General features: G+C 45.7%; 1 protein-coding gene across 4 annotated transcripts in view; it reads right to left on the bottom strand.

Moving 5' to 3' along the window:
• SNX13 (sorting nexin 13) overlaps positions 1-20,268 on the bottom strand; it is a 126,097-nt gene extending 105,829 nt beyond the window's left edge. For all 4 annotated transcript variants that reach the window (XM_077268736.1, XM_077268738.1, XM_077268741.1 and 1 more), the window contains exon 1: positions 20,062-20,268. In XM_077268736.1, the coding sequence (XP_077124851.1) occupies positions 20,062-20,073 (12 nt within the window). In that variant the 5' untranslated portion in view covers positions 20,074-20,268. The remainder of the gene's footprint in view (positions 1-20,061) is intronic.
• Positions 20,269-27,564: the final 7,296 nt, after the last annotated feature.

Genomic DNA, 27,564 nt, shown 5'->3' with positions numbered 1-27,564 from the left:
TTGAGGCCATGTTCACACATAGAAGACATTTTCTACAATGTTGCTAAAAGTTGAGACCTTCTGGACTAAAATATTAAGGCGGCGTGCATACGTTGCAGCAATAACGCATCATTTTTCGGTACTTTCAAAAAATGTTTTGGTTATGTGATTGTGGCCACAAGGAATGAGTGCAGTCTAGGGATTTCATAAGTATTTAGGATGAAATCCCCATGGTATCTGCTAACATTAGACATGTGAATAGAAATTGTTTTTACAACAGTTTTCAGGCTCTGCAGAGAATCCAGACTTATTTTTATCCACGTTTCCGAAAAAACACATTTACTGGAGGAACAAGCAGATTTATTCTTCCATAGGATTCCACATGAAAGTGTGGCAGATAAGCTCCATGGAACACTGATATGGGGCACATCAACAGTAGACATCAGGGTCGGCCTTGGATTTCGGGGGATGCTCTTTTAGTAACATGTTACTCTGTGCCCATACGTGTACCATGTGTGATCCTGATGGTAATGTCTGGCCAAAAGCCTTTCAAATCAGATTTTTGCTTAATGCGTCAGAAAAGTCCCCAGGAGACCTTGCTCAAAATAATACTTTAATTGCCATGCAGCTAATTTTAAACTTCTTGCTCCAACCGCGAGACAGATCCCTGAATGCAAATGATAAGAAAAGCAGGAAGGCAATGCCGAGAGCGCACAACAAATGCAGTCCTGACACTGGAACACGGGTCCGTGCTGGCCGTGAGGATGGCACATTTTTATGGCTGCAGATTTATGCAACAATTCTTCCATGTGGTTGGGTGCGCCACCGGGAATATAAGGTGACTGTGTAAAGATCTCTATCCATTTGTAAGGGTTCTGTAAATGGCTGGCCAATATTCAGAAGACCTATACAAGTAAATAGAGAGTGGTACACGCACGACCACCTTTCCTGACCTGGTAGCCCATGACTGATACCATTCCCTAGATACATGTAGGTCTCAGGGGTGGGATACACACTGAGATTAAAACAATTCATTGGTTACAGGTGTTCATAAAAAAAATCCACAAAGTGTACACCAAAGGGTAAGGCTTCTTTCACACTTCAGTTTTTTGGCGTCAGTCACTTCCGACATAATGACGGATCGACGGATCCGTCACAATAGTTGAAAAAACGGATGTAACGGATCCGGTTTTTTGACGGATCCGTTACTCGGGGGTTGTATATACTTTTTGGAGCATGCGCAATTGAAAAAAATTGAAAAAACGGATTGGGGCGACGGATCCGCCGAAATGACGGTCGCGACGGATCCGTCGCCCATAGGTGGCCATTCTATGAAATGACGGACGTGACGGATCCGTCGCGATCCGCCATTTCAACGCAGACAAAAAACATTGCAATGACCGTCAATGTCTAGATGACGTCCGCCAAATTTTGACGGATCCGTCGCATGACGGATGGAACGGACGACCATCCGTCACAATCCGTCGCTAATGCAAGTCTATGGGGAAAAAAACGGATCCGTCAAAAAAAAAAAAACGGATCCGTTTTTTGAGGAAAATGGCGGATTTAGACTGACGCCAAACAACTGAAGTGTGAAAGAGGCCTAAAATGCGCCACAAGTAACCATAGAGATTTTATCAGAAATTTTCAAATTAAATCTCCGCTGTAAATGTGTTGCCCTAGATGTAAGACTATACAGGAATGACCTGAAGACCACAGATGAAGAAGAGCCGACTGACACAGACCTCCCTCCAGTCACCTAACCACAACCCTATTAAACATTTATGGGGCACTTAAAGTGTGAGAAAGCCAAGCATTGTGTTACATCATAGGATACTCTTAGGAACATCCACACGCTTGTGATAACTTTGTTCAAGTTTTTCACCAACTATGAGATCAGCACAAGTACCAACAGCGCCATTATGTGCACTTCTGTAACCTGCCGCTTATAGCACCAATGCATCCAAAATAAAAGCAATAGCACTGAAAGCATCCTGTGTACAGTGACCATGCAGAACCGTGTGTCCATAATTACAGGCAAACCTTGATTCTATGTGTTATTCTATGCTGACAAACAGTAGTGAGGGAGGCAGAAGAGACAAAGGCAGAGTTATACTAGGCCGAGGATATTCGTAGACCAAGCATGGACACACATTGGCCCACATAGAAGCTGTGGGCATAAAATAGTCTTAACATTTTAATCAAGACTGCACAATACGGTTTCATTTTCTACTTTAGATTCATTTTAATAAGTTTGCAAAAATGCACACTGTCAGGATTCGGCTGCTGCAGTTGTCACATGACCGCTCACCTGCAATTTGCACACTTGTGTTCACGTGCCGACTAGATTCTCATCCTACGTCTTCCAATAGAACACTGAAAGAAGCAGGAAGAGAATATAGTTGGCACGTGAGCATCCACATGACTACTGCTCCAGCGGGCAAACAGCAGCAGAATCCTGACAGCATGTATACTGCACACTGGTCAGATTCTGCAAGCTGCAGTCAGACTGAATATCGAAAAAACATGCCAGGCCGGGGAAAACTGTTTACAAACAGGTTGTCATTCACAAAATGCCAGAGAGGCCATTAACAAGGAATTGCTAAAACAACTCTAACAAAGGGAAAGCAAAGCTACAAACTGTCATCACAAATCCCAGCTCCTCAACAGTTCAAAGTAGGGCAATTATTCCGTAACACATGAACATTTCCTGCTCAAAGGGGTTTGCCCCGATCTTGGAATGTGAAGACATTTAGCTGAAAAATATGCCGTCCTTCCATTTCTGATCTGTGTAGTTCTGAACTCTAGGATCCCTACCAGGTTTAGAGATGGCGATCACTACAGGACAGCCCCAGCTTAATTCAGGGCCGCATGGAGAATAACAGACGAATACTCACAGTGACATCCTTGATCACCTCGGTCCCCCACTCATCAGCAAGTCATCACCTATGCTGTGGAAGGGCAATGACTTGTTTTCACTGGAAACCTCCATTAATGAAAGGTTTGCACAATATAGGTATGACAGAAGAGTGGAGCGTCCTGCAAATAAGATCAAGATCTCTCCCACATAAATCAGCACAATTACATTAATGGCCAATCCAATCAAGTGAGAGGAACGCGGCCACAGTGGTTAGCACGAGTCCCATCAGGAGCTTAATAATGCAGATTAATGGCGCGGGGATCATATAACTGATTATACATCACAGCAATGTAATCAAACCGCAAATATCAGCAAGATCTTGTAGTGGTAGAAAGAGATAATTTACAAATGCTCTATTACAAAGCATCTCCAAGAGCACAGCACAGAATTGTGGCAGGACAGTGTGCGTATTCAATGTATGAGAGCAATCACCTGCAGGCAAGTGTCAAGTGCTACCCCGGGACAACTAGCACTACAGGGAGAGGTCATGCAAAGAGTTAAATGGCACACTAAGCCAACTTACTTATTACTCACTTTAAAGCAAAGTATAGGTTGTCTTTATTTTCTATGGGGCGCGGAATTAAGTAGGGATTTTCGAGCAGTGGACAAATCCTTTAAGAAAGCGTCTCAATACTGTTTACTGAATGGCACTGTGCTTCAGTTCATGGCATAGGCAGTAGTCTGTTAACACCCATTATTTTAATGATTGTTAGCGGTTCTTGCAGTCAATCAAAAACCAATGGCAAATCCTAATCACTCTAGGAGAGCAAAACATACATTTAACGGGATCCAGTCACTTTAAGAACAGCTACTTACCTGCAGATATTGGGGTATTCTGCAGATAAATGGCAATTAAATAATTTTAAGGCATGTGCACACGATCAGTAAACGGACGCTGAGTAATTGTGCAGCGTCCAGATGTTACAGCATAGTGGATGGGTTTTCAAGAAATCCCATGCCCACTATGCGTGCACTGACGCCCGCGGCTCACCTGTGGAGACGGACATGCGGCGCGTCTTCCCAGACTGCAGCATGTCTATTTATCTTGTGGAGATGTGAGCCTCCACAAGATAAATTTCACCCGTACAATGTATTGGAAGCGGTGAAGCCACATGGTTCAATGACCACATGCCGATTCTCCTGCGTTCAATAGCCGGCAGCGTGTTGGACACAGAGGGCATGTGCTGCCGATTCCTGACACTGTGCACCTACTCTTAAGCTGAAGTAAAATTAAAATGTTATTCGCCTTGAAGACGCTCAAGATGCAGTAACAATCAGCGCTCACTGCAGAGAGAGGGCGCCGATATCACCCTCCCCTGCATCGCTGTCTGGCCAGTATACCGCTACATACTGCCTAGTGGCTTGGGAACATCTAAATGTCACAGGTAGAACCCAAGTGTAGGCCTTGTACTGAAAAATCTGTCAGTTGCATTGAACGCTCAGCATTTTTTGGCTTCGGTAGAAGCAGAACAGAGAAACAGAGAAACAGAATATTCCGTAACTCAGGAGGCGTAATATTGGGACACGAGCTTTACAGTCCACTGGACAGGCCACAAAACCACAGTTTCTCTAATGTGAAGCACAAAGCAGAAGATGGAGAACTGGAAAGTAAACAGGCGCTGTGCAAACTTCTGAATCTCCTTTCTATAGGACAGGTGATAGGTTAATGATCACTGGGGATCCAGATGTCAGGTCTCCCAGAGATACCAACAACAGGGTTCGGAAAAGGCGTGCACACTACTCGCATTCATTCTCTAAGCGACTGCTGGAGATAGCAGGGAGCTGTACATGGCAACAGGGTGGATTGATTTAAATCACGCCGATTTAAATCATGATTTAAATCACGATTTAAATCAAAAGATTTTTTTCTATTTAAATCGGATCGATTTAAATCATGATTTTAATCATGATTTAAATCACTGATTTAAATCAAAAGGTTTTTTTTTAATATAAATCACGATTAAAATGAGAAGTGAGAGCAGTGCGCATGTGCGCCCATAGTTACACGGACGAAACTAGGGGCAACGATCTAACGCCAGGGTGAGGGGGGGACCCCAAAGTAAGTAAAAATCTTTTTTGTTTTACTATATGGCAATAGGTAGGTGTTTAAAAGCAGCATGTCTAAATTGTATAAACTATTAATAGCCTCCACATTTTGTTCATACTGCCCCTTTAATTCCACACTTCTAGCTTGGTTTCACTTTTGGTTTAGTTTCTTTTTCCATTCAGTTGACATGCCCAAACTTGTTGGATAGTCAGCAGTACTTGGCTGTAGTAACAATCAAACTTCATAAGTGATCTGTGTGAGCCATGGCAGGTCGTAAGAGAGACCCTATTTGGGTTCATTTTGTTGAGATGCCAGCAGCAGATCTTGGAAAGAAAGGTGCAAGAGCAAAGTGCAAATACTGTCAAAAGGATATCCAAGGACTTGTTTGCCGTTTGAAATCACATTATGAAAACTGCAACCAGAAGGGAAATGAAGATGTTGATAGTGAAGTGTTTCTTTGGTCATCTTCATCACCGCACTTCTCATGATGTTGCCTCATTCACGCCACCAGGCCTTGCATCTCTTTGTTGCATCGTTTGCATTTTGCACGCATGCCTGCCTTACCGATAGGCGAAGGAGCTTCATTAAAATATTCCCAAACTGGGTCTCTTTTACGGCCTGCTGCCATTATAAGGAAAGAATGTAATAAACCTCAGATCGTACACACAAACAGATCCAGACTTGTCTGTCTGTGGCTATGCTGCAGTATTGTGCTCAAAGTTTCACTTTCATTTTTTTGTCTGCTTGCCCTTCCTCCTCAAAACACTTAGATTCACATTCTTCTTGTGTTGTGCAGATCTATTCCACTCCAAACAATCAGAAACATATTGTCTAACTTCTTGGACTTGGCACTGAAGGGGTTGATTCTGTATTCATAGGTTTGTAGAACAATAGGATTAAGGTCTTTTTCTCAACTCTGTTCATGTTGTAACATTTTTGCCATGAAGAAGAGGCTGGGACCTCTGCGGAGTCAAATTCAGTTTTGAGAACTGCGTAAGTAAAGCGAGCGTCTGTGATAATATAGGAGAGAAACTGCCCACTAATCCTACAGAAACCTCTGGAAGAGCATGGCATTGTGAATGTTACACATATACAGCCTTTATTCTACTGAGTTAAACATCTCAGCTTTATCTCATGATGGAAGAACCTTTGGATGGTAAAATATTTTCCTCAAAAAGCAGTTTATTGAAAAAAATCCGATTTAAATCAAAAAAATCCGATTTAAATAAAAAAAATCCGATTTTTTTGATTTTTTTTTAAAAACATTGATTTTTATCCACCCTGCATGGCAATCTCCAGCCTTCCCAAAGACAATGAATGCAGCAAAGAGAGCATGTGAACTGACGTGTAATTCAGATGCAGCTCTTCTGAAGCCCTTTTTCAGGATAAGAGGAAGATCCAAATAGTTTGACCCCAAGAACACGATGATATCACTTGACCTAGTTGGCCCAAAGCCTCATATGGCTTTCTAACTTTAGTTTATTTTAGCTTTTCATTCGTTAAGTAAATAATATGGTGTTGGAGGTTCCCTCTGCCAAAAGCAAACATGACAAAGACACCAGCTTTAGCTGGCACACAGTGTGACGCGTGGGCTGCGTTATATTCTGCGTGGGCTGCGCTATATACTGCACTATATACTGCGTGGGCTGCGCTATATACTGCGTGGGCTGCGCTATATACTACATACATATTCTAGAATACCCGATGCATTAGAATTGGGCCACCATCTAATGTAAAATACTGACCAAATACTGATAGTGTGATCGTAGACTAAAGGTACCTTCACACTATGCGACTTTGCAGCGAGAACGACGACGATCCGTGACGTTGCAGCGTCCTGGATAGCGATATCGTTGGGTTTGACACGCAGCAGCGATCTGGATCCCGCTGTGAGATCGCTGGTCGGAGCTAGAAGTCCAGAACTTTATTTCGTCGCTGATCACCCGCTGTCATCGCTGTATCGGCGTGTGTGACGCCGATACAGCGGTGTTCACTTGTAACCAGGGTAAACATCGGGTTACTAAGTGTAGGGCCGCGCTTAGTAACCCAATATTTACCCTGGTTACCATTGTAAAAGTAAAAAAAAAAAAAAAACAGTACATACTCACCTTCTGATGTGTCACGTTTCCCGGCTTCCACAGGGTTACGCGCTGCTGCTCAGAGCTTCCTGCACTGAATATGTCAGCGCCGGCAGTAAAGCAGAGCACAGCGGTGACGTCACCGCTGTGCTCTGTTACTGCCGGCTCTGACACATTCAGTGCAGGAAGCTCTGAGCAGCAGCGCGTAACCCTGTGGAAGCCGGGGGACGTGACAGACATCAGAAGGTGAGTATGTACTGTTTTTTTTTTACTTTTACAATGGTAACCAGGGTAAATATCGGGTTACTAAGCGCGTCCCTGCGCTTAGTAACCCGATATTTACCCTGGTTACCCGGGTGCTGCAGGGGGACTTTGGCATCGTTGAAGACAGTTTCAACGATGCCGAAGTCGTTCCCCTGATCGTTGGTCGCTGGAGAGAGCTGTCTGTGTGACAGCTCCCCAGCGACATAAACAGCGACGCTGCAGCAATCGGCTCGTTGTCTATATCGCTGCAGCGTCGCTGAGTGTGACGGTACCTTAAGAAGGGCTCACAAGTTCTCCATAGGGTTTAGGTCAGGTGAGGAAGGGGCCACATCATTCATTATTCATCTGTAAAACCTGTACTGGCAGCCAGCAGTAGAGAGTTTAAAGGGAACCTGTCACCCCCAAAATCGATGGTGAGGTAAGCCCACCGTCATCAGGGGTTTATCTACAGCATTCTGGAATGCTGTAGATAAGCCCCCGATGTTACTTGAAAGAGGAGAAAAAGAGGTTATAATATACTCACCCAGGGGCGGTCCCGTCAAATGGGTGTCTCGGGTCCGCTCCGGCGCCTCCTATCTTCATTCCATGTCGTCCTCTCCTGGTCTCCGCGCCGCGGCTCCGATGCAGGCGTACTTTGTCTGCCCTGTTGAGGGCAGAGCAAAGTACTGCAGTGTGCAGGCGCCGGGCCTCTCTGACCTTATCGGTGCCTGCGCACTGCAGTACTTTGCTCTGCCCTCAACAGGGCAGACAAAGTACGCCTGCGCGGGAGCAGCAGCGTGAAGACCAGAAGAGGACGTCATGGAATGAAGATGGGAGGCGCTGTACCGGACCCGAGACGCCCATCGGAGCGGACCACAGCGGGACCGCCCCTGGGTGAGTATAATGTAACATCTTCTTCTCCTCTTTCAGGTAACATCGGCGGCTTACCTACAGCATTACAGAATGCTGTAGATAAGCCCCTGATGCCGGTGAGCTTACCTCACCATCGATTTTGGGGGTGACAGGTTCGCTTTAATGCTGCGATGGAGCATCGCCCTTCATAAAAAAGATGGTTTTCTTGAAAGATGCAGACTTTTTCCTGCACCGCTACTTGAAGAAAGTGTCTTATCAGAAGAGGCAGTGGGTTTGGGAGTGGATTTCAAAATCATTTTCAAAACAGAAAAAAAAGGTCCAACTATTCCATTTGTAACAACACCAGTCCATAACAGTACCCCACCTCCATCTTGCTGGCATCTGAGTGCAAGTGGATATCTGTGGCCATTATGGATCCAGCCTCAGACCCACCTATCTGGTCCATCATGAGTCACTCAACTCATCGGTCCATAAAACCTTTGAAAGATCAGTCTTCCGATATTCCTTGGCTCAGTCTTGACGTTTCACCTTCTGTGTCCTCATCAGTGGTGGTCGGGTTTCTGCCCTCCTTACCTCGGCCGTGTCTCTGAACACTGAGAGCACCTTGTACTTCTGGGCCTCCTGGGAGGTTACAGTTCTGGAATAGAACAGCACTGGAGGATAATGGCTTCCAGGTGGCCTCACATTTGATTTTTCTCAAATCTCTGGTACTTAATGTGCATCATTTTTTTCTTAACGCATTTTTTGTGACCCTGTTGACTATTTGCAACATAACTTTTGCTGGTTCTACGCAAATATTTTGATTTATTAAGTATCGAGTATGACAGCCACGTGCAGAAATACACACACTTACACACCTCAGCTGCTATCATTGTCTCCCATCGAGCACATCTGGGACGTCATTAATTGACAGTTGCACAGGAGCTGCCAGCAGTGGATCTTGATGATTAGCCCGAATGCATTCAGCATAGCAGAACAACCCCTCAGGCAACCATTAATAGCCTCACTGATAGCAGCCGAGGCATCTGGCGCTCATACTTGATAGTGAATAATTGAGATGTTTTGAAATCTTTCTATTTTTCATCACTTATCAGTACTTTGTCCATCCTGTGATTTCCATAATTCCACTTTTCCTTCTTCGTGTTACAATTTCGATGTTTCTTTCTGTAGTGTATATACACAGATTTCACATGGGTGTGCTTACACCAGTAGTAATTTACTGTCACTGCTTTCACAAAAGATTTCGACACAAAGATCAAACAAAGAAACAAAAACTAGAAAACCCTGTTCTAATAAGCAGAATAGTGATGGCTCAACATGTCACCCGCCATCAAAGGCAGCTTTCTTCTTCACACATCACGTCAGGACCTGGGAACCACAATGACGACATTAGGACAATACACATGACGGATTATGATAAATGATCTATAACAGCAGAGGACCCTGCCAGTGAGCTGTATACACAGATTCATCCATAAGGACATGATGTTTTTCCCCCGTACCGCCTGCTCACATGACCAAGGTCACCACTTATGGCTGCCATCTGATAAATCGGTTGTTCTCACAGGACAAACCTTGTGTTTATGTCTTATTAGGAGATAAGGTGCCCAGAAAGCTTCAACTGCAGTGGAAAGGAGCTGGATCAGTGAACCGTTCCTCTATGGTTGGGAGCATGTGTACTCAGCGGGTAAAGAGGAATAAGCTGCTGCAAGACGCAGGAAAGCGGCTTATCCACCTCAAAAAGGGAAGCCATTCTCTGCTGACATCTGCCTTTAAAGAGGAGTCATCACAAAATAATCTGGTTAAATCAGGTTATTGTGCTAATTGCATTTTTTTTTTTCAATTTGTCCTCCCCCACATATCAATCTTTATTAAAGATAAAAATTTGAAATTCTGCAATTTTCACACTGGCCCCTGGGGCTCTTTTAGACTATAACTTCCTATTGTTTCAGGAAACAACACATGTACATGGTCAGTGATCAGACCCCGACCCTAGCTTTTAATTTAAGCATCTAAAGCAGTATTCCTCAACTCCAGTCCTCAAAAGCCATCAACAGGTCGTGTTTTCAGGATTTCCTTAGTATGGACCAAGTGATGGAATTCTCAGCTGGGCAATACAAAGGAAATCCTGAAAACATGAGGAACACTGATCTAAAGAATGTGTTCAAAATTCATTGTACAGGGATGGGGGGGAAGCAGGGTCATACGTCACCCATTCATTGTGATTGGTGGATCCTCTGTTTTCAGCAGTGTATAGAGGTTATCAGCCACTGCTAGGGCGCAGTCAAACAGCAGTATATACACTAGAGCAGAGGTGTCAAACTGCATTCCTCGAGGGCCGCCAACAGGTCATGTTTTCAGGATTTCCTTAGCATTCCACAAGATGCTGGAATCATTCTGTGCAGGTGATTAAATTATCACCTGTGCAATACAAGGAAATCCTGAAAACATGACCTGTTGGCGGCCCTCGAGGAATGCAGTTTGACACCTCTGCACTAGAGCACACGGACTGGCCGGCGGCTCTCCCAAGCAGAGTGTGACAGCTGCACAGAAATACATGAACGTGTCACACTAGGGTCGGGAGAGCCGCCGGACAGTATGTGCGTTGCAGGCGGATCACGGTCTGATTTTTAAGGTTGTCTCACTATGCCCTAATCCTACCTCTTCTGATAAGGAGCCTTGCCCTAAACTGTCCTTGAAAGCACAGGAAGGAGGAGTCCAAAATACCCCGGTGGCAAAGCGTAAAATTGCAGGATTACCAATTATATTTTTAAACTAAAGATTGTGACGGTGCACTAACTTTGCCATTTGCATATAAAATATAAGCGGTTTTCTCAACACTGTACAATTTTAAAAAGAGCCATGTCCCTTTATGACTGGTGTAGGCTGGTTTCACATTTGCATTGGGCAGAGCTGCGGAGGGCTGCGTACTTCCTGTTAAGCCGCACCCACTGCCGCACCTCTTCCATTCAGCTCCGCCTACATCTGCATGCGTCCTGCGTACCTATCTTTAACATTGGGCACACAGGCCATGTTTGCAGGAATGTATGCGGATATGTCAGCATGCGTCGTTTTGATGCTGCGCCGACCACAACAAAATGCAACATGTGCTCGGAATGGAAGAGGTACGGCAGTGGGCGGGGCTTAACGGAGGAAGTACGCAGCCCTCCGCAGCTCTGCCCTACGCAAATGGTTGCACTTTGCATCGGTTCTGTTTGGTAATTTTTTGAGATATGGTGGCATAGTACATATAAATGTATTATATTTTCTTATATTATTCACAATTTATATAATTTATTTTTGCTCACAATTTTTTACACATCCAGGGCTGCCTGATGCATGTGGGTATTTTTTATTTGTTTTAATTATTATTGTTTATAATATACCCTCTTTTTGGGTTATATATTTTTTTGTGTGATATGCACAGTGAGGGATATTGATATTGCTGTGTTCTATTTATAGCGCACTATGTAACACAATATATATAATCTTGGATTTCAATATTCTTTTTCTTTCTTTTTTTCTTTGTAAATTATGTGCAATATGTTCAGTTGATTACTGTGACATAAGTAGTGTTCTAATATTGGTTGAGGTCATGTTAACAGTCTTTTTGTATTCCTGCACCGTCCATGGTGGATGTCCTGGTCAGCGCGCATGCGTAGCCTGCGTCAGGGATTTCCTACCTGTTGCATCGCGGTTACCTTGGCAACGTCGGATTACCATCCCGTACGTCCGGTATCGCAGTGTGGGGGTTTGGAGGTCCAGGACTCACCCGGCCGCGCATGCGCCGACATTGCCCAGGCTGACATCATCGGCGAGGTGTCAGGACGTGAGTCGCATTGCGCATATGTCAACTTTGATCCGGAAATGTTCTGGCTTTTAGTGTGATCTCGGCGCGCACTATATAAACACATGTAGTGCGCTCTAAACACCACCCCCTGACGAAGGAATTTAGTTCTGAAATGCGCGTCGGGCGTGTGTGTATGCTGGACGGTACGGTACCTCAAGGTAATATTGATCAGATACATATATTTTTTAGTTTCCTGGGAATCTTTTTCAGCACTTAGCACTTTGTGTTTCTAGCACTGTGCAGGGCGGGATAAACCCTGCTCCTTAAAGGGAACCTGTCACCTGAATTTGGCTGGACCAGTTTTGGGTCATATGGGCGGGGTTTTTGAGTGTTTGATTCACCCTTTCCTTACCCGCTGGCTGCATGCTGGCCGCAATATTGGATTGAAGTTCATTCCCTGTCCTCCGGAGTACACGCCTGCGCAAGGCAATCTTGCCTTGTGCAGGTGTGTACTACGGAGGACACAGCATGAACTTCAATCTAATATTGCGGCCAGCATGCAGCTAGCGGGTAAGGAAAGGGTGAATCAAACACCCCAAAACCCCGCCCATATGACCCAAAACTGGTCCCGCCAAATTCAGGTGACAGGTTCCCTTTAATATTAACTTCCTTTTTCATTGGCACCTTAGCAATTTTTTTGCACATATTGCACAATAATTTGAAGTTTTTATTAATCTTTCACTTGATTTTTATTTTGTTTTACTAAATTCTCAGGCAATAGAGGAGAGTGTATACCTTGCACTGATATATATGTGACTTTTTCACTGTGCATGTGGGTACTTGTATATTTATTGTTATATATACCGTTCATGCCACACACTTTCTTATGATATACTGTACTTTTTTGTATTTTAATATGTTGTATCACTGCTAGATATTAATAAAAGAATATTACTGATCCATTTGGTCTCATTGGTGTATCCATTTCTTTGGTGATTGGTTTTGGTTCTTGGTTTCCACTTTTTTTGCTCTCTTCAAAAGACACCCTGGTGAATAAATGTCTTCATATTTATGATTATTTATATATAGCTTGTTTGCAATTGGGTTGATCTTTTGTTAATTTCTTCTAAGCAAATGTGAAACTTGCATAAGTAATGTAACATGCATTTGGGGGTGACCGACTGCGCCTAAGGCTTCTTTCATACTTCAGTTGTTTGGCATCAGTCACTTCCGACATAGTGACGGATCGACGAATCCGTCACAATTGTTGAGAAAACGGTTCCAACGGATCCGTTTTTTTGATGGATCCGTTACTTGGGGGTTGTCTGGGAAAAGTATCTACTTTTTGGAACATGCGCAATTGAAAAAGCGGATTGGAGCGACGGATCCGCCGAAATGACGGTCGCGACGTATCCGTCGCCCATAGGTGGCCATTCTATGGAATGACGGACGCGATGGATCCGCCGCGAACCGTCATTTCGGCGTTGACAAAAAACGTTTCAATGTCCGTCTATGTCTAGACAACGTCCGCCAAGTTTCGACGGATCCGTCGCATGACGGATGGAACGGACGACCATCCGTCACAATCCGTCGCCAATGCAAGTCTATGGGAAAATAACGGATCCGCCAAAAAAAAATGACGGATCCGTTATTTGAGGAAACTGGCGGTTTTAGACTGACGCCAAACAACTGAAGTGTGAAAGAGGCCTAAGAAAGCTGCTGAAAATGTCAAGATTTTACTTCCAGTCCAGGGGCCAAGAAGCCCCGTCACAGACAGACAGGTGGGAAGTGTTCTTCTGTATCACTGCAGATATAGAGAGCTGCCAGCACCCCGGGTCTAGCACAGCAAGCCTCAGATCGGAGCAGCTTTCTTATATGCAGAACAGCAGGAAGATTCATTTTTGCACCTGGAGGAATATTTTCTCTAATTGGACATTTCCATTTTGTAAAAAAAACAAACAAAAACATCCCGCTACACAGGTCAAAATGTGTGCGGTCATTACGGACTAAAAGTCACAGGGTTAGCCATAAGGAAATACACAGCTTAAAGAAGATCCAGCTTGAAGCAGTAAAATATCCACCTTTGTGCCTGGTAAAGTTCACACATCTAGATGTCATCTGCACAGTCAGTAACAGATGAGGGTTCACTTTGCCATCATATGTCCCACACAGGGAGCAGCGGCTCATGCACTACTCAAATCCATAGACACACCGGGACGCCATGTTTCCACGCAGTACATTTCGCAGATCTGGATTACAGGAGGTGGGGTGGTTACAGGCAGCACATCAGACTGATGGGAAAGTCGGAATAGAGGTGACACTGGCACCATCCTGGAAGCACTTAAAGGGGTTGTCCACTACTGGAAAACTCCCGCATATTAAATATTGGACACCATAAAAAATAAAAACAATGTCGGCATTACTATTCCCAGCAGCTGACGTGACATTTTGATTATTTTGTCAGAGTAGACACTCTGATTGGCTGCAGTGGTCATGTAGCACAAAAATGTAACTTTAGCAGCCTTTTTTGTTTTTATGGGGCTCAGAATTGATTAAGCTTCGTTTTTCCAGTAGTGGACAACCTTTAGTAAATTATCCTCAAACAATAGGATAAGGAAAAACGATCTGATTACTGGAGGGTCCAACTTCTGAGACCCCTTTAGTGATCTCAAAGCAGAGCTCTAGAACCCAGGAACCAAGGTCTGCAGAAATCCTTCTTGGAGGTGCGCTGGTCCAACCGCGGCTCCCAGCAAAAGAGGTAGTGGTTGAGCTGACGCACCTCTGCATCGTTCAAGATGGCCGTCGGCAGAATCCCAGGTTCCCCCCGTACTGCAGGATCATCCACTGACTGTAAACCTTTATTTATAGAGGTGAGAAGATGAGACCACGCAACAATGCTAAAGCACTTTTCATTTTGCAATGATGTCAGACAACCTGTTGATCGGTGCCGTCTCACCCCGCACCGACTGGCAGAATCGGGCCTTTTATCTTCGCTAGAATGGTGTAAGAGTGCACGTGACACTTGTGCTCCATTCATTCCCTATGAGGCCGCCAAGCGCTTTGCTCAGGATTATCCCATATAGAATAAATGGAGCGGTGATCGATCGCACAACATGCATCACCATTTTGTAACCGGGACAAAAATTCCCCCTAATTTGGGCCCCAGTAATGGGAGACCTACCGATCAGTAAGTAATCACATATCCAGTAGTAAGGTCAAAATTGTTTTCACTGGTCAACCCCTTCAAAGTCTATTTAGACTAAAAGATAACCATAATCGCAATCATCTTGCAGTGTAAACAGGCTTCCATTCACAGGATGAGGAGTAACATGCTCATCCATCAGCACATCTGCCTGTGTAAACAGGCTCTAAACAGCCACCACTTGGTACTTACTGATTAGCAGACATTTAACGCCCAAGTTGGGTGGTGTAAATACTCATGTGTATACGTTTGCTGCATTAAAAATTATAGTAAAACAATATATCCTAGGAACAGTCATCTCATGATAAGCAGCATTTACACTGAATAATTAAGACTGGCGCAGTGTTCTGCTTGTGCAGCCATCAATTCAAGGGGTATTCTCAAGTTGTCACTGGAGCCGCACACAGCGTTACGGTTTCTTGAAGGGCGAGCTCTCCTCCTTGTGAGTAGCAGAACTATAGTAGAGCTATAAAGCTCAGCACAAGTTCTGCTGTAACACATTCAGCTGACATTGGTTTGTTCTAGGTCAACATGGTTATCCCTGTATCCACACCCAGATAAGGCATATGGAAAAGCATGCAGCGATGTCCTGTATACTCTGACGTCTGCAGACAACTACTGGACTCAGAGGTATATGGCACAAGACCACTGCGACCACTAATTGGCTGAAGTGGCCACAAGGGCCATACTGACAAGCAGGGGGCAGCAGGGATGTGTTGCTGGAACGGCAGAGAGTAAATGGGGCGATTATATATTTAATCATTTTACATCTATTCCTGTCTGTTTGTAGCTTTTTACTATCTTGGATGACTCAACCAAAACGGAACACACACAGATGGAAAGAGAAAATGGAAACAAAAACAGTAAACAATAGAACGATACATTGTAGCAAACCACAAGTAACACTGAATGTGGTAACATTGCCACTAAACAAGTCAGGAGAAACATAAAGAGCAGGATATCTGCACCATACACTCCCTGCCATAAGGTGTGATATAGTCCTAGACACCATCACTGGAAGACCTCGAACATGGAACTGGGAACCTGCTTGGATTTTAATAAACTTTGGACACATCATGGAGATAGGTGTGAACCTGAGACCTTACCAATGGCTATAATACACAGGCAGCATGCAATGCCGGAGCCAGCGTAAGGGGGGCATGGATCGGCTTAGCACGCCTGTCCATTTGTAGTAGCAATCGGCGAGGTCTCAGAGTCCGAACCCCCACGGATATAAACTTCTGTCACCAAGAGCGGTCAGTCCCTGGACCAGGGGGGCTGCAACTAGACACAGGCTTTATCAGGTGCAGCCCATGTGAGGGAGGTGTCACAAGTAGTACAAGGTGAAAGTGGAGTAACTGTGCACAGCACCAGGAGGAGCACTACTCATGAGATTTGGGAAATGCCCTGCTTTTCATTTTCACCAATTTATTCCAATGAACAATCTACCATATAATTATCTAAGGGTCACTTCCGTCTTTCTGTCTGTCCTTCTGTCTGTCACGGAGTCACGGATATTCATTGGTCGCGGCCTCTGTCTGTCATGGAATCCAAGTCGCTGATTGGTCTCGCCAGCTGCCTGTCATGGCTGCCGCGACCAATCAGCGACGGCCACAGTCCGATTAGTCCCTCCCTACTCCCCTGCAGTCAGTGCCCGGCGCCCGCTCCATACTCCCCGCAGTCACCGCTCACACAGGGTTAATGCCAGCGGTAACGGACCGCGTTATGCCGCGGGTAACTCACTCAGTCACCGCCGCTATTAACCCTGTGTGACCAAGTTTTTACTATTGATGCTGCCTATGCAGCGTCAATAGTAAAAGGATCTAATGTTAAAAATACAAAAAATAAAAAAAATCATTATATACTCACCTTCCGGTGGCAAGGATGGTACGCGCGAAGGACCTGCCATGACGTCACGGTCATGTGACCGCAACGTTATCACAGGCCCTGCGCGAGAAGGACCTGATGTGACGTCACGGTCATGTGACCGTGATGTCATGGCAGGTCCTTCTCGCGCAGGCGCGAAGAAGCTGCGGTACCATGGGACAGGGAGGGACAGCGTCAGGAGCAGGTGAGTATTTCATATTCACCTGTCCGCGTTCCATCCGCCGGGCGCCGCTCCGTCTTCCCGTCCTCTTGCAGTGACTGTGCAGGTCAGAGGGCGCAATGACGTATTAGTGTGCGCGCTGCCCTCTGCCTGAACAGTCAGTGCGAAGAGACGGGACGCTGAGGAGCAGCGACGAGAGGTGAGTGATTTTTTTTTTTTTTATTGCAGCAGCAGCACTACATGTGGCACAATGCTGTATGGAGCGTCTATGGGGCCATAAAGAACAGCATGGAGCATTATATAGGGCATCTATGGGGCCATAACTGCATGGAGCATTATATGGGGCATCTATGGGGCTATAACTGCATGGAGCATTATATGGGACATCTATGGGGCCATAACTGCATGGAGCATTATACTACGTGACTGGGCAAAATACTACGTGACTGGGCAATATACTACGTGGACATGCATATTCTAGAATACCCGATGCGTTAGAATCGGGCCACCATCTAGTGTACTATAAACAGTCTGTGATATGCCAGCTAGCCAGGAAAGGTTCTGTTGCCCTGTCTATAGGAGTAGAGCAAATCACAGTCTATTTCAGGAATTGTCCTCTTTATGACGAGCGGTGATTCAGGTAATAGAAACTCCTCTCCTCCCTGCTGCTCCCCACACCTCTATACTAGATAGATAGAGAATATAATGAGTGAGCAGACTCGTTTTGCACCAGGCCCACCTGCTCACAAGCCCCATGGTAGTCCCGTGGCCGGCCAGCATAGATGGTACGACAACCATACCGCAACACGCAGAAATTAACGGCAAAACCTGTAACAAATCCATAAGGAAACACAGGAGTATGCAGATTTCACCCAATGCATCACCCTGTGGGTGTGCAGGAGGGGTGTACGGCGCTGCACCTTTGGGTGCTGTGTGAATGGTGCTATTCTCAGAGAGGATACAGAGGTGCAGAGCTATTAAGGCTCCATATTCATCCAATATGGCCACAACCATGTATCACACATGTTCAATAAGGATCAGCTGTAAACTTTTTTTCATAAATGGATTGAGACGCTCTTTATTCACTATATTTTACAGTTACGACCTCAAACTACAGTGGATAAAGCAAAAGCTTCCAGTACGTTGTCCTTCTACATAGCCGTGACCATTATTCTATGAGGCGGGCAGCACAGCGTGCGGCTCTGAGCATCGCCGGAGCAGACAGGGCGACTACATGATCCTCTTGTTTCATGAGGCTTTATTACTGTCTGGCGATATTGATCACAGCACTAGCAACAAACAGAAACACACAAGTCCCCCGAGACCCCGGAGCTGATTATATCCACTGGTGCTCAATTCACAAATCCCAGAAAATCACTTGTCTCTTCATCCGAATGACATCAGAGGAACCCCGACATGTGTCCTCAGTGTGACCGAACGACCGGGCACAAGCACAGACGACCAGCGACTCCTCCACCGCCCAGACAGATCACAGCTCGGGGAAAAGCCACAAATCCCAGAGTGGCACAAGTCATGTGTGCGCCTGTCATCCCGAAAAGAACACACCGGCAACAGGATCAACACCGCAGCTGCCCCACAGCGCCATGGTCTAAGGAATGAAGACCACCTTACTGATCCACCATCTAATCCCTCTCACTAAACCTTGCTGTCCCCATTCCTACACCCCTCCCTCACAGAACCCCTCATCACTATGCCCCACTATCACTACACCCCTCCCATTCCCACCATCACACCTTGCTGTCCCCGTCACTACGTCCCACTGCCCCATTCCCCCGTCACTACGCCCCACTGCCCCATTCCCCCCGTCACTACGCCCCACTGCCCCATTCCCCCCGTCACTACGCCCCACTGCCCCATTCCCCGTCACTATGCCCCACTGCCCCCATTCCCCCAGTCACTACACCCCACTCAACCTATCACTAGACCCCACTGTCCCCGTCCCATTACTACACCCCACTGTCCCCGTCCCCCCATCACTACACCCCACTGTCCCCGTCCCCCCACTGTCCTTGTCTCCCCTCCATCACTACACCCCACTGTCCCCATCCCCCATCACTACGCCCGACTGCTCCGTTCCCCCAGTCACTACGCCCCACTGACCAGTCCCCCATCACTACACCCCACTGTCCCTGTTCCCCCATCACTACACCCCACTGACCCCATCCCTACACCCCACTGTCCCTGTGTCCCCATCACTACACCCCACTGTCCCCGTGTCCCATCCATCACTACACCCCACTGTCCCCGTCCCCCCTCCATCACTACACCCCACTGTCCCCATCACTACACCCTACTGTCCCCGTCCCCCATCACTACACCCCACTGACCCGACCCCCCCATCACTACACCCCACTGTTCCTGTGTCCCCATCACTACACCCCATTGTCCCCATCACTACACCCCACTGACACAAATCCCTCATCACTACACCCCACTGACCCGATCCCCCCCATTACTACACCCCACTATCCCCCATCACTACACCCCACTGTCCCCGTCCCCCATCACTACACCCCACTGTCCCTTTCCCCCCCATCACTACACCCACTGTCCCTTTCCCCCCCATCACTACACCCCACTGTCCCCGTCCCCCATCACTACACCCCACTGTCCCTGTGTCCCCCATCACTACACCCCACTGTCCCTTTCCCCCCCATCACTACACCCCACTGTCCCCCCATCACTACACCCCAGGACACACTGTGCGGTATCTCGCCGTCCTGCAGACATCCTGTCAGCGCTCAGTCCTGCTCTCCGCTGGCCCCGGTACACTGTGCGCCCCTCACTGCAGCGCCAGGTGAGCAGTGCAGCGCCCCCTCCAGGGCGGCTTAGCCCATGACTGCCCCAGGTATTAGTCTTACCTTTGGGGTCATGATTGGCGCCGGCCGAGCCGCTCCTCTAATCCAGCAACATTATACACGAGAGCACAGCAGCCCTGAGCCTGCCCGGCCCCGTATATCCCCGTCCTCCGGTAGCTCCACAGACTGACCCACCCCTACCCTCCGGCCGCCTCCGGAAGAGCCGCCATGTTGTGGAGGGAGGGAGGGGAGGTCACGTGGAGCTGCGGCTCAGGGCTGGAGTGATGGGCGGGGCTAATCCCTCCCCGCTCGGTGATTTGCAGTCCCGCCCCCACACAGGCTCCGCCCACCCTGTTATTCTCTAGCTCCTGCTCTGCCCCCGTGACTGGGGAGCGCCCGCCCATAACTACACAAATCGGCATCCTCCTCCATTATGGGCGGTGCCAGGTGGTGACGTGAGGGCGTGGCCATAGACCTGAGGGGATATAAGCCGCAGCTCTGGGGCACCGCCTGCTTCTGTCTGTCAGGACTCGGAGCTGTGTCGCTGTAGTTCGCGTGTGGTGCGGCCGGGTGTTGGGTCATTACACTGCCAATATGAACAGAATATATTTTTTATTTTGTCAAGAGCTGTTTTAGTTTTGTTTCTTCACAGCATTTTGACCCGATATGTCAGGTTTGGGTCAGAAATCTACCTCAAAGAAAGGGCACGCGCTCCTGTAAAGAAAAGCTCATGTTGTGTGTGGCCTGTGTTGGCCCTTACTCACACGTACTTGTTGCTTTTTTTTTTTTTTTTCTGCGGATGTAACAAATACTCATTATAATCCTTGGTGCTATGCCTGCGTGTTTATCCAGCATCATGGCTGACAAGGGCCAACCTAAGTCTCTGGGTCCATGTATACAGTCTGTGTGCGGTCCATGTGACACTGCAAAGTATAGGAGAAGCCGAGGAATTTACTTTTACAGCTGTGAAATACACTGACATCAGCCCCATTTTGTTCACAGATGTGTTTCCATAAGGAATAAGGACTTAACCCCTTCATGACTTTGGGATTTTCCGTTTTTCCGTGTTCGTTTTTCACTCCCCTCCTTCCCAGAGCCATAACTTTTTTGTTTTTCCATCAATTTGGCCATGTGAGGGCTTATTTTTTGCGGGACGAGTTGTACTTTTGAACGACATCATTGGTTTTAGCATGTCGTGTACTAGAAAACAGGAAAAAAATTCCAAGTGCGGTGAAATTGCAAAAAAAGTGCAGTCCCACACTTGTTTTTTGTTTGGCTTTTTTGCTAGGTTCACTAAATGCTAAAACTGACCTGACATTATGATTCTCCAGGTCATTACGAGTTCATAGCCACCTAACATGACTAGGTTATTTTTTATCTTAGTGGTGAAAACAAATTCCAAACTTTGCTAAAAAAAAAAAATTGCGCCATTTTCTGATACCCGTAGCGCCTCCATTTTTCATGATCTGGGGTCAGTTGAGGGCTTATTTTCTGCGTGCCGAGCTGGTGTTTTTAATGATACCATTTCGGTGCAGATACGTTCTTTTGATCGCCCCTTATTGCATTTTAATGCAATGTCGCGGCGACCAAAAAAAGGTAATTCTGGCGTTTCGAATTTTTTTTTCTCGCTACGCTGTTTAGCGATCCGGTTAATGCTTTTTTTTTATTGATCGGGCGATTCTGAACGCGGCGATACCAAATATGTGTAGGTTTATTTTTTTTTTAATTTATTTTGATTGGGGCAAAAGGGGGGTGATTTAAACTTTTATATTTTTATTTTTTCACTTTTTTTTTACTTTTTTTTTTTACTTTTGCTATGCTTCAATAGCCTCCATGGGAGCCTAGAAGCTGGCACAACGCGATCGGCTCTGCTATATAGCAGCGATCTGATGTTCGCTGCTATGTAGCAGAAATGCAGGTGTGCTGTGAGCGCTGACCACAGGGTGGCGCTCACAGTTACCGGCGATCAGTAACCATAGAGATCTCAAGGACCTCTATGGTTACTCTGCAGAAGCATCGCCGACCTCCGATCATGTGACGGGGGTCGGCGATGCGCTCATTTCCGTCCAAAAGCGCCGGTTAAATGCCGCTGTCTGCGTTTGACAGTGGCATTTAACTAGTTAATAGGCTAGGGCAGATCGCGATTCTGCCCGCGCCTATTGCGGGCACATGTCAGCTGTTCAAAACAGCTGACATATCCCAGCTTTGATGCGGGCTCAACGCCGGAGCCCTGCATCAAAGCAGGGCTTCTGACCTCGGACGTACTATCCCGTCTGAGGTCAGAAAGGGGTTAAAGGGAACCTGTCAGCAGGATTGTGCACGGTAACCTACACACACTGTCTCGTCGGTGCCGTTATACTGAATAAAATGATACCTTGGTTGATTAAATCGATCTTGTGGTGGTTGTTTAATCTTTATTTTCAGTTAATGATATGCTCTGTGTATAATTAATGTTTCAGGTTATCCTGACATTCCCCCCCCCAAAAAAAAATCCATTTGAAAATGGAGCTGGATCCGCCTGCACAGTAGCAGCTATCATTGTATATAGAGGTGATCCGATAGCTGCTGCTGCCATCTTGGAGGATAACCGCAAACATATTATATACACAGTACATATGTGATTATACCGCAGTGCCGGTGCAACGGCCGACGCCTGGATGGTAGCCTGATTCTAACTCATTGGGTATTCTAGAATATGTATGTAGTTTATTTATGAAGATTTTAGACTAATACATTGAATACACAGGATTCGGCCGGCCGCGACCAATTAGCGAAGCATGGTTCAAATCCTGCGCCAATTCGCGGCCGGACTGCGCCTCTCACTGACTGTTTGCGGCCGGCCATGTAGTATATAGCACAGCTACGTAGTATATAACAGCCCACATAGTAAATAGCACAGCCATGTAGTATATAGTGTGAAGAGCGGAACAAAAATGGTTACCTCAATGAACCAAAAAGAATTTGTGATCAATATTGACCTGTCCATTCAAGGACATTTTAGCCATAGTGTGAAATCCTATTTTTTGTTTGTGAAACTGCCACTTAGGCGAAACTGTACTGTTTTGTTTGTTGTGAAACTATCACATAGCCGAAACTGTTTTCTTTTGTCTTCTCTTTTCTCTCTTTGTTTAAACAAGCAAAACTTGTATAACCACTGAAACTACCTGTACAACTATATAAAGAGGGGATAGCACCTTGAAGGCAGGCATGCTACAGAGGCTTCCCAGTGATATACTATACGAGACGTGTCTTGTGTATTATTTCTGGTGATTCCCCACTTCCAAAGGCTTCTCCGACTGAGTGTGGTCCCGACATTTCCTGGCGCCTGAACAGGGACCCGAGGTCTGTGTACTCCTTCAAGAACAGCGGCAGAATACGAACGAAAAGAGAATCTGGGATAATGGACGGCAGATGAATAAAAACCTGGCCAGGTAAGAGACACTGTTAGATCTCTTATATCTGCCCTGCACTGTCCGTAAGATTTTCTGTGTCGTGTCCTTTAGCGGGTAGTTCTAGTAGAGGAGGATACCTATAGCTCGGGTTCTTGAACTACTTAGGAATTGACCACCTCACGGAGTACGGCATTGAATGAGAGTGAATGTGAATAGAAGGTGTGTGGAAGTTGGGAATAGCCCTATAAGCCGCCCAGGGTGTTGAAACAGAAGAAGTGACTGTCCCACTGGGCAACGTGGTTGCGTCCTTTTGGGGAGACCTCCGCGCCTATGTTCAATCTCTGATCCTGTCTTTGACGAAAACCTGGTGACGGATAAGTGTATGATAGTATGAGCCCAGGACAGATAAATTAGCCTGGGACAAGATACGTTGTATTCTGATCCTCTGTCTGGTTGCATTTGTGTTGTTTGCTATAGGTGTAGGAATCAGGATTTTCTTACATCAGCACGGTACGCAGAAGCCGTTAAACATCCTAGCTCCTTAGGAAGAAGGTAACGAGGTATTCTCATACCCAAACGCCACCTAGGGCAAGAAAAGAAAAAAGCTCAGGATAAGAAAATGGGGAATAAGCAAACAAAGTCGGAACCAGAAGAATTAGATATCTATACTATCATAAAGGAGAGAAGTGGTGAAGATGCCACTAAGGGGCTGAGAAAGATTTTTAGTAAGTTTGGAGTTACTAAGGCAGAAGCCTTTAGTAGGAAAAAATGGGAAGGAATTCAGGAAAAAAAAAAGGCATAATCAGAGACAAGAAATGGATAGATCAGATCCAAGCATTGATTGATGTCTCTAGGGTAGCAGAAAAAGAGGGATGGACATATAATCAACAGAATAAAAAGTGGTGTATTAGACCCGCAGGCTATGGAGAAAAACAAAATGTGGAATATAAGAACACCCCACCCCCATACCTTAACCCACATGCCCCATCTTTTCTCCAAACACCACCTCAAAGTTTAGCCGGACCAGGAGGATGGGTATGTCCGCACTGTGGACAACAAAATCCAGACTGGAGAAATGATTGCCTAGCCTGTGGTACACCTAGACATGGCGCTGTACTTGCCCCTGTTAGGGTAGTACCAAGACCCTTTAGGGAACCTGGTGCTGACGGAGTAATGGGAACTAGATATCACCAAACTCGACAATATTTCCCTTGGTCCCCCGCTGAAGGCATGTCTCTCTTGCATAACGCACCAGATCCCACCCAGTGTCCAGTTAGATTTGCACAATATATACAGCAAATTATGCAGACTCACGCTGGAGTTTGGGCAGATGGAGAAGAATTATGTAGAATGAAAATGACTCCTGGACTCTTCCAGGAGCTATTAGCAAATCTACAGGTACATAGGCCCCAGGCAGGAGATGGTGCCTTACAAACGATAGAATCAGGTACGCAATTTATAGATCACTTAATGGTCTTCATGAGGGAAAAACAGAGGCAGAGAGGAACAACGGGAGTGGTGGCTCAGAAATCTGGACAATCAGTAGACGAATATTATCTAAGTGTAGAAAATAATTTCAGAGATGAAGGCATGGATCTAACCGCTTCAGGAATGATGAGGTTAGTTACAAAAACCTTTATAGATGGATTGTCTCCAAAAGTGAAGGAAAAGCTTAAGGCCGCAACCCCTGATTGGAGAACCTTGGAAGACCCACACCTGGCTAGACAGAAAGCTGTAGGGATAGAAATGGACTTAAGAGAAAATTCTAAGCCAGTAAGAATTGCACAGGCTAATACTGGCTCTGCTAATCAAAAGTTTACTTGTCATTACTGTAAGAAGCCAGGACATTTCCAAAGGGAATGTAGGAAGAGAAAAGCAGATATAGATTCAGGAACCTTTGTACCCAAAAATAGGATAAATAACCCAGTGCCTGATCAAACAGACAGCTCAGAATGACTGAAGGTTATGCAGGTCTCTCTTCCTTCTAGAAGACCAATAATACAAGTTGAGGTTGAGGGTAAAAATGTACCTTTTCTGATAGATACGGGAGCAACATCCTCCATTTTAAATCAAGACTTTTTACCATATCCTGACAATATATCCTCAAAGGTAACATATGCAGAAGGGTATGATGGTAAAATTCAGGCGTTGCCTTTTACAAAACCTTTAAATGTGAGCTTTGGCCCTAAAACCTTTGTATCCAAATTTTTATTTGCTAAAGGTGCACCTACCTGCTTGCTGGGTACTGATGTCTTAAGTAAAATGCACGCAAACATCCATTTTAGAGAAAATGGCACAGTTATGCTGACCATCCCTGAAGATGCAGAAACTCTGGAACAATATGTTAGAATACAGGCAATGGAGGATTTTCCCGAAATTTGCACTCAACAAGCAAAAATTGACTTGTCTCGGGTTCCTGACAGCCTATGGGCAAAAGGAGACACTGATGTAGGATTCTTATCAGTAGCTCCTATACTGTTAGAAACTGCCCCGGGAACCATTTTACCTCAGCTTAGGCAATACCCCATCAGCGCCCAGCAAGAACTGGCGATTTCTCAACAAATTCAGGATTATGTATTACAAGGTGTTTTGGTAGAAATCAGGTCACCCGCCAATACACCCTTATATCCTGTTAAAAAGAAAGTTTCCTCCAAAGAAACTATGGTGAAATATCGCATGGTGCACGACCTACGGGAAATCAATAAGGTTTTGGCACCGGTCACCCCTGTGGTACCGAATCCTCATACCTTACTGTCTCAAATTCCCAGCACTGCTGCATATTTTACGGTAATTGACTTATCAAACGCATTTTTTTCTGTGCCACTACATAAGAACTGTTGGCATTTGTTTGCCTTTACATTCAAGGGTAAACAATTAGCATGGACAAGATTGCCACAAGGTATGGTACACTCACCAACTTTGTACTCTGAAGCAATGCAGACCATGCTGAAAAATTTCACCCCAGAACCAGGAGTAGTCATTCTACAGTATGTAGATGACTTACTTATTTGTTGCCCTGATGAGCAGACGGCAGTTACCTCAACTGTTAATTTCTTAATTTTCCTAGCGCAAGAAGGCTGTAAAGTAAATAGACAGAAACTCCAGGCTTGTCAACAAACAGTCGTGTTCTTAGGTCACTGCATATCACAGGGCATCAGACACCTCACACCTCAACGTACGGAAGCCATACGTAACATGCTTGAACCCAGGAATCACAAACAGCTGCGTGCTTTCCTGGGTATTGTTTCACACTGTAGACAGTGGATCATACATGCAAGTCAACTCATGCAGTCTTTATATGACTGTATTGCCAACACACCATATTCACTCAGTGAAGAGGCTAAACAGTCATTTTCCTCTTTGAAAACAGCACTGGTATCAGCTCCGGCTCTGGGACTTCCAGACTACACTAAACCTTTTCAATTGATGGCAGCTGAGATATCCTCACATGCTACAGGGGTGCTCACACAAAAACATGGAAACAAACAGAGACCTGTGGCATACATATCAGCTCATCTGGACCCTGTAGCTAGAGCCGCACCTTCTTGTGTAAGAGTAGTAGCCGCAATTTCACTGTTATTAGATAAAGCTTCTGAGATTGTTCTTGATCACCCACTTCTAGTTCAGACCACTCATGATGTACATGGCATTCTTAACCAGGTCCAACCTAAACATATTTCAATGGCCAGACACCTCCGTCTCCAATGTTCCCTACTACTGCCGCCCAACATTTCCTTTGCCAGGGTTCAGACTCTTAATCTCGCGTCTTTGCTCCCTTTAGAGTCTGAGGGGGGTACCATACCTGAGGAAACTGCACTCTCCAACTCCTTTGACCCATCAGAGTCAATGCATGATTGTGTACAATTAATGGAACAAGAGACTCAGGGCTTACGTAATGTACGTGACAAGCCACTCTGTAATGCTACATTTGAACTTTTCATAGATGGCAGTAGATATGCAGATATGAATGGACAATTTCATACAGGTTATGCGGTAGTAACTCAGCATGAAGTGCTGAAAGCAGAACCTCTCCCTGCTAATCAGTCTGCACAAGAAGCAGAACTTACGGCATTAGTTGAAGCTCTAAAAATAGCCAAAGATCAGACAGCAAACATATACACTGATTCTAGATATGCACATGGCATTATTTTCGATTTTGGCGTAATATGGAGAG

The sequence above is a fragment of the Ranitomeya variabilis genome, chromosome 6, assembly GCF_051348905.1.
Source record: "Ranitomeya variabilis isolate aRanVar5 chromosome 6, aRanVar5.hap1, whole genome shotgun sequence".
Lineage (NCBI taxonomy): Eukaryota > Metazoa > Chordata > Amphibia > Anura > Dendrobatidae > Ranitomeya > Ranitomeya variabilis.
This window is presented reverse-complemented; position numbering and strand designations above follow the sequence as displayed.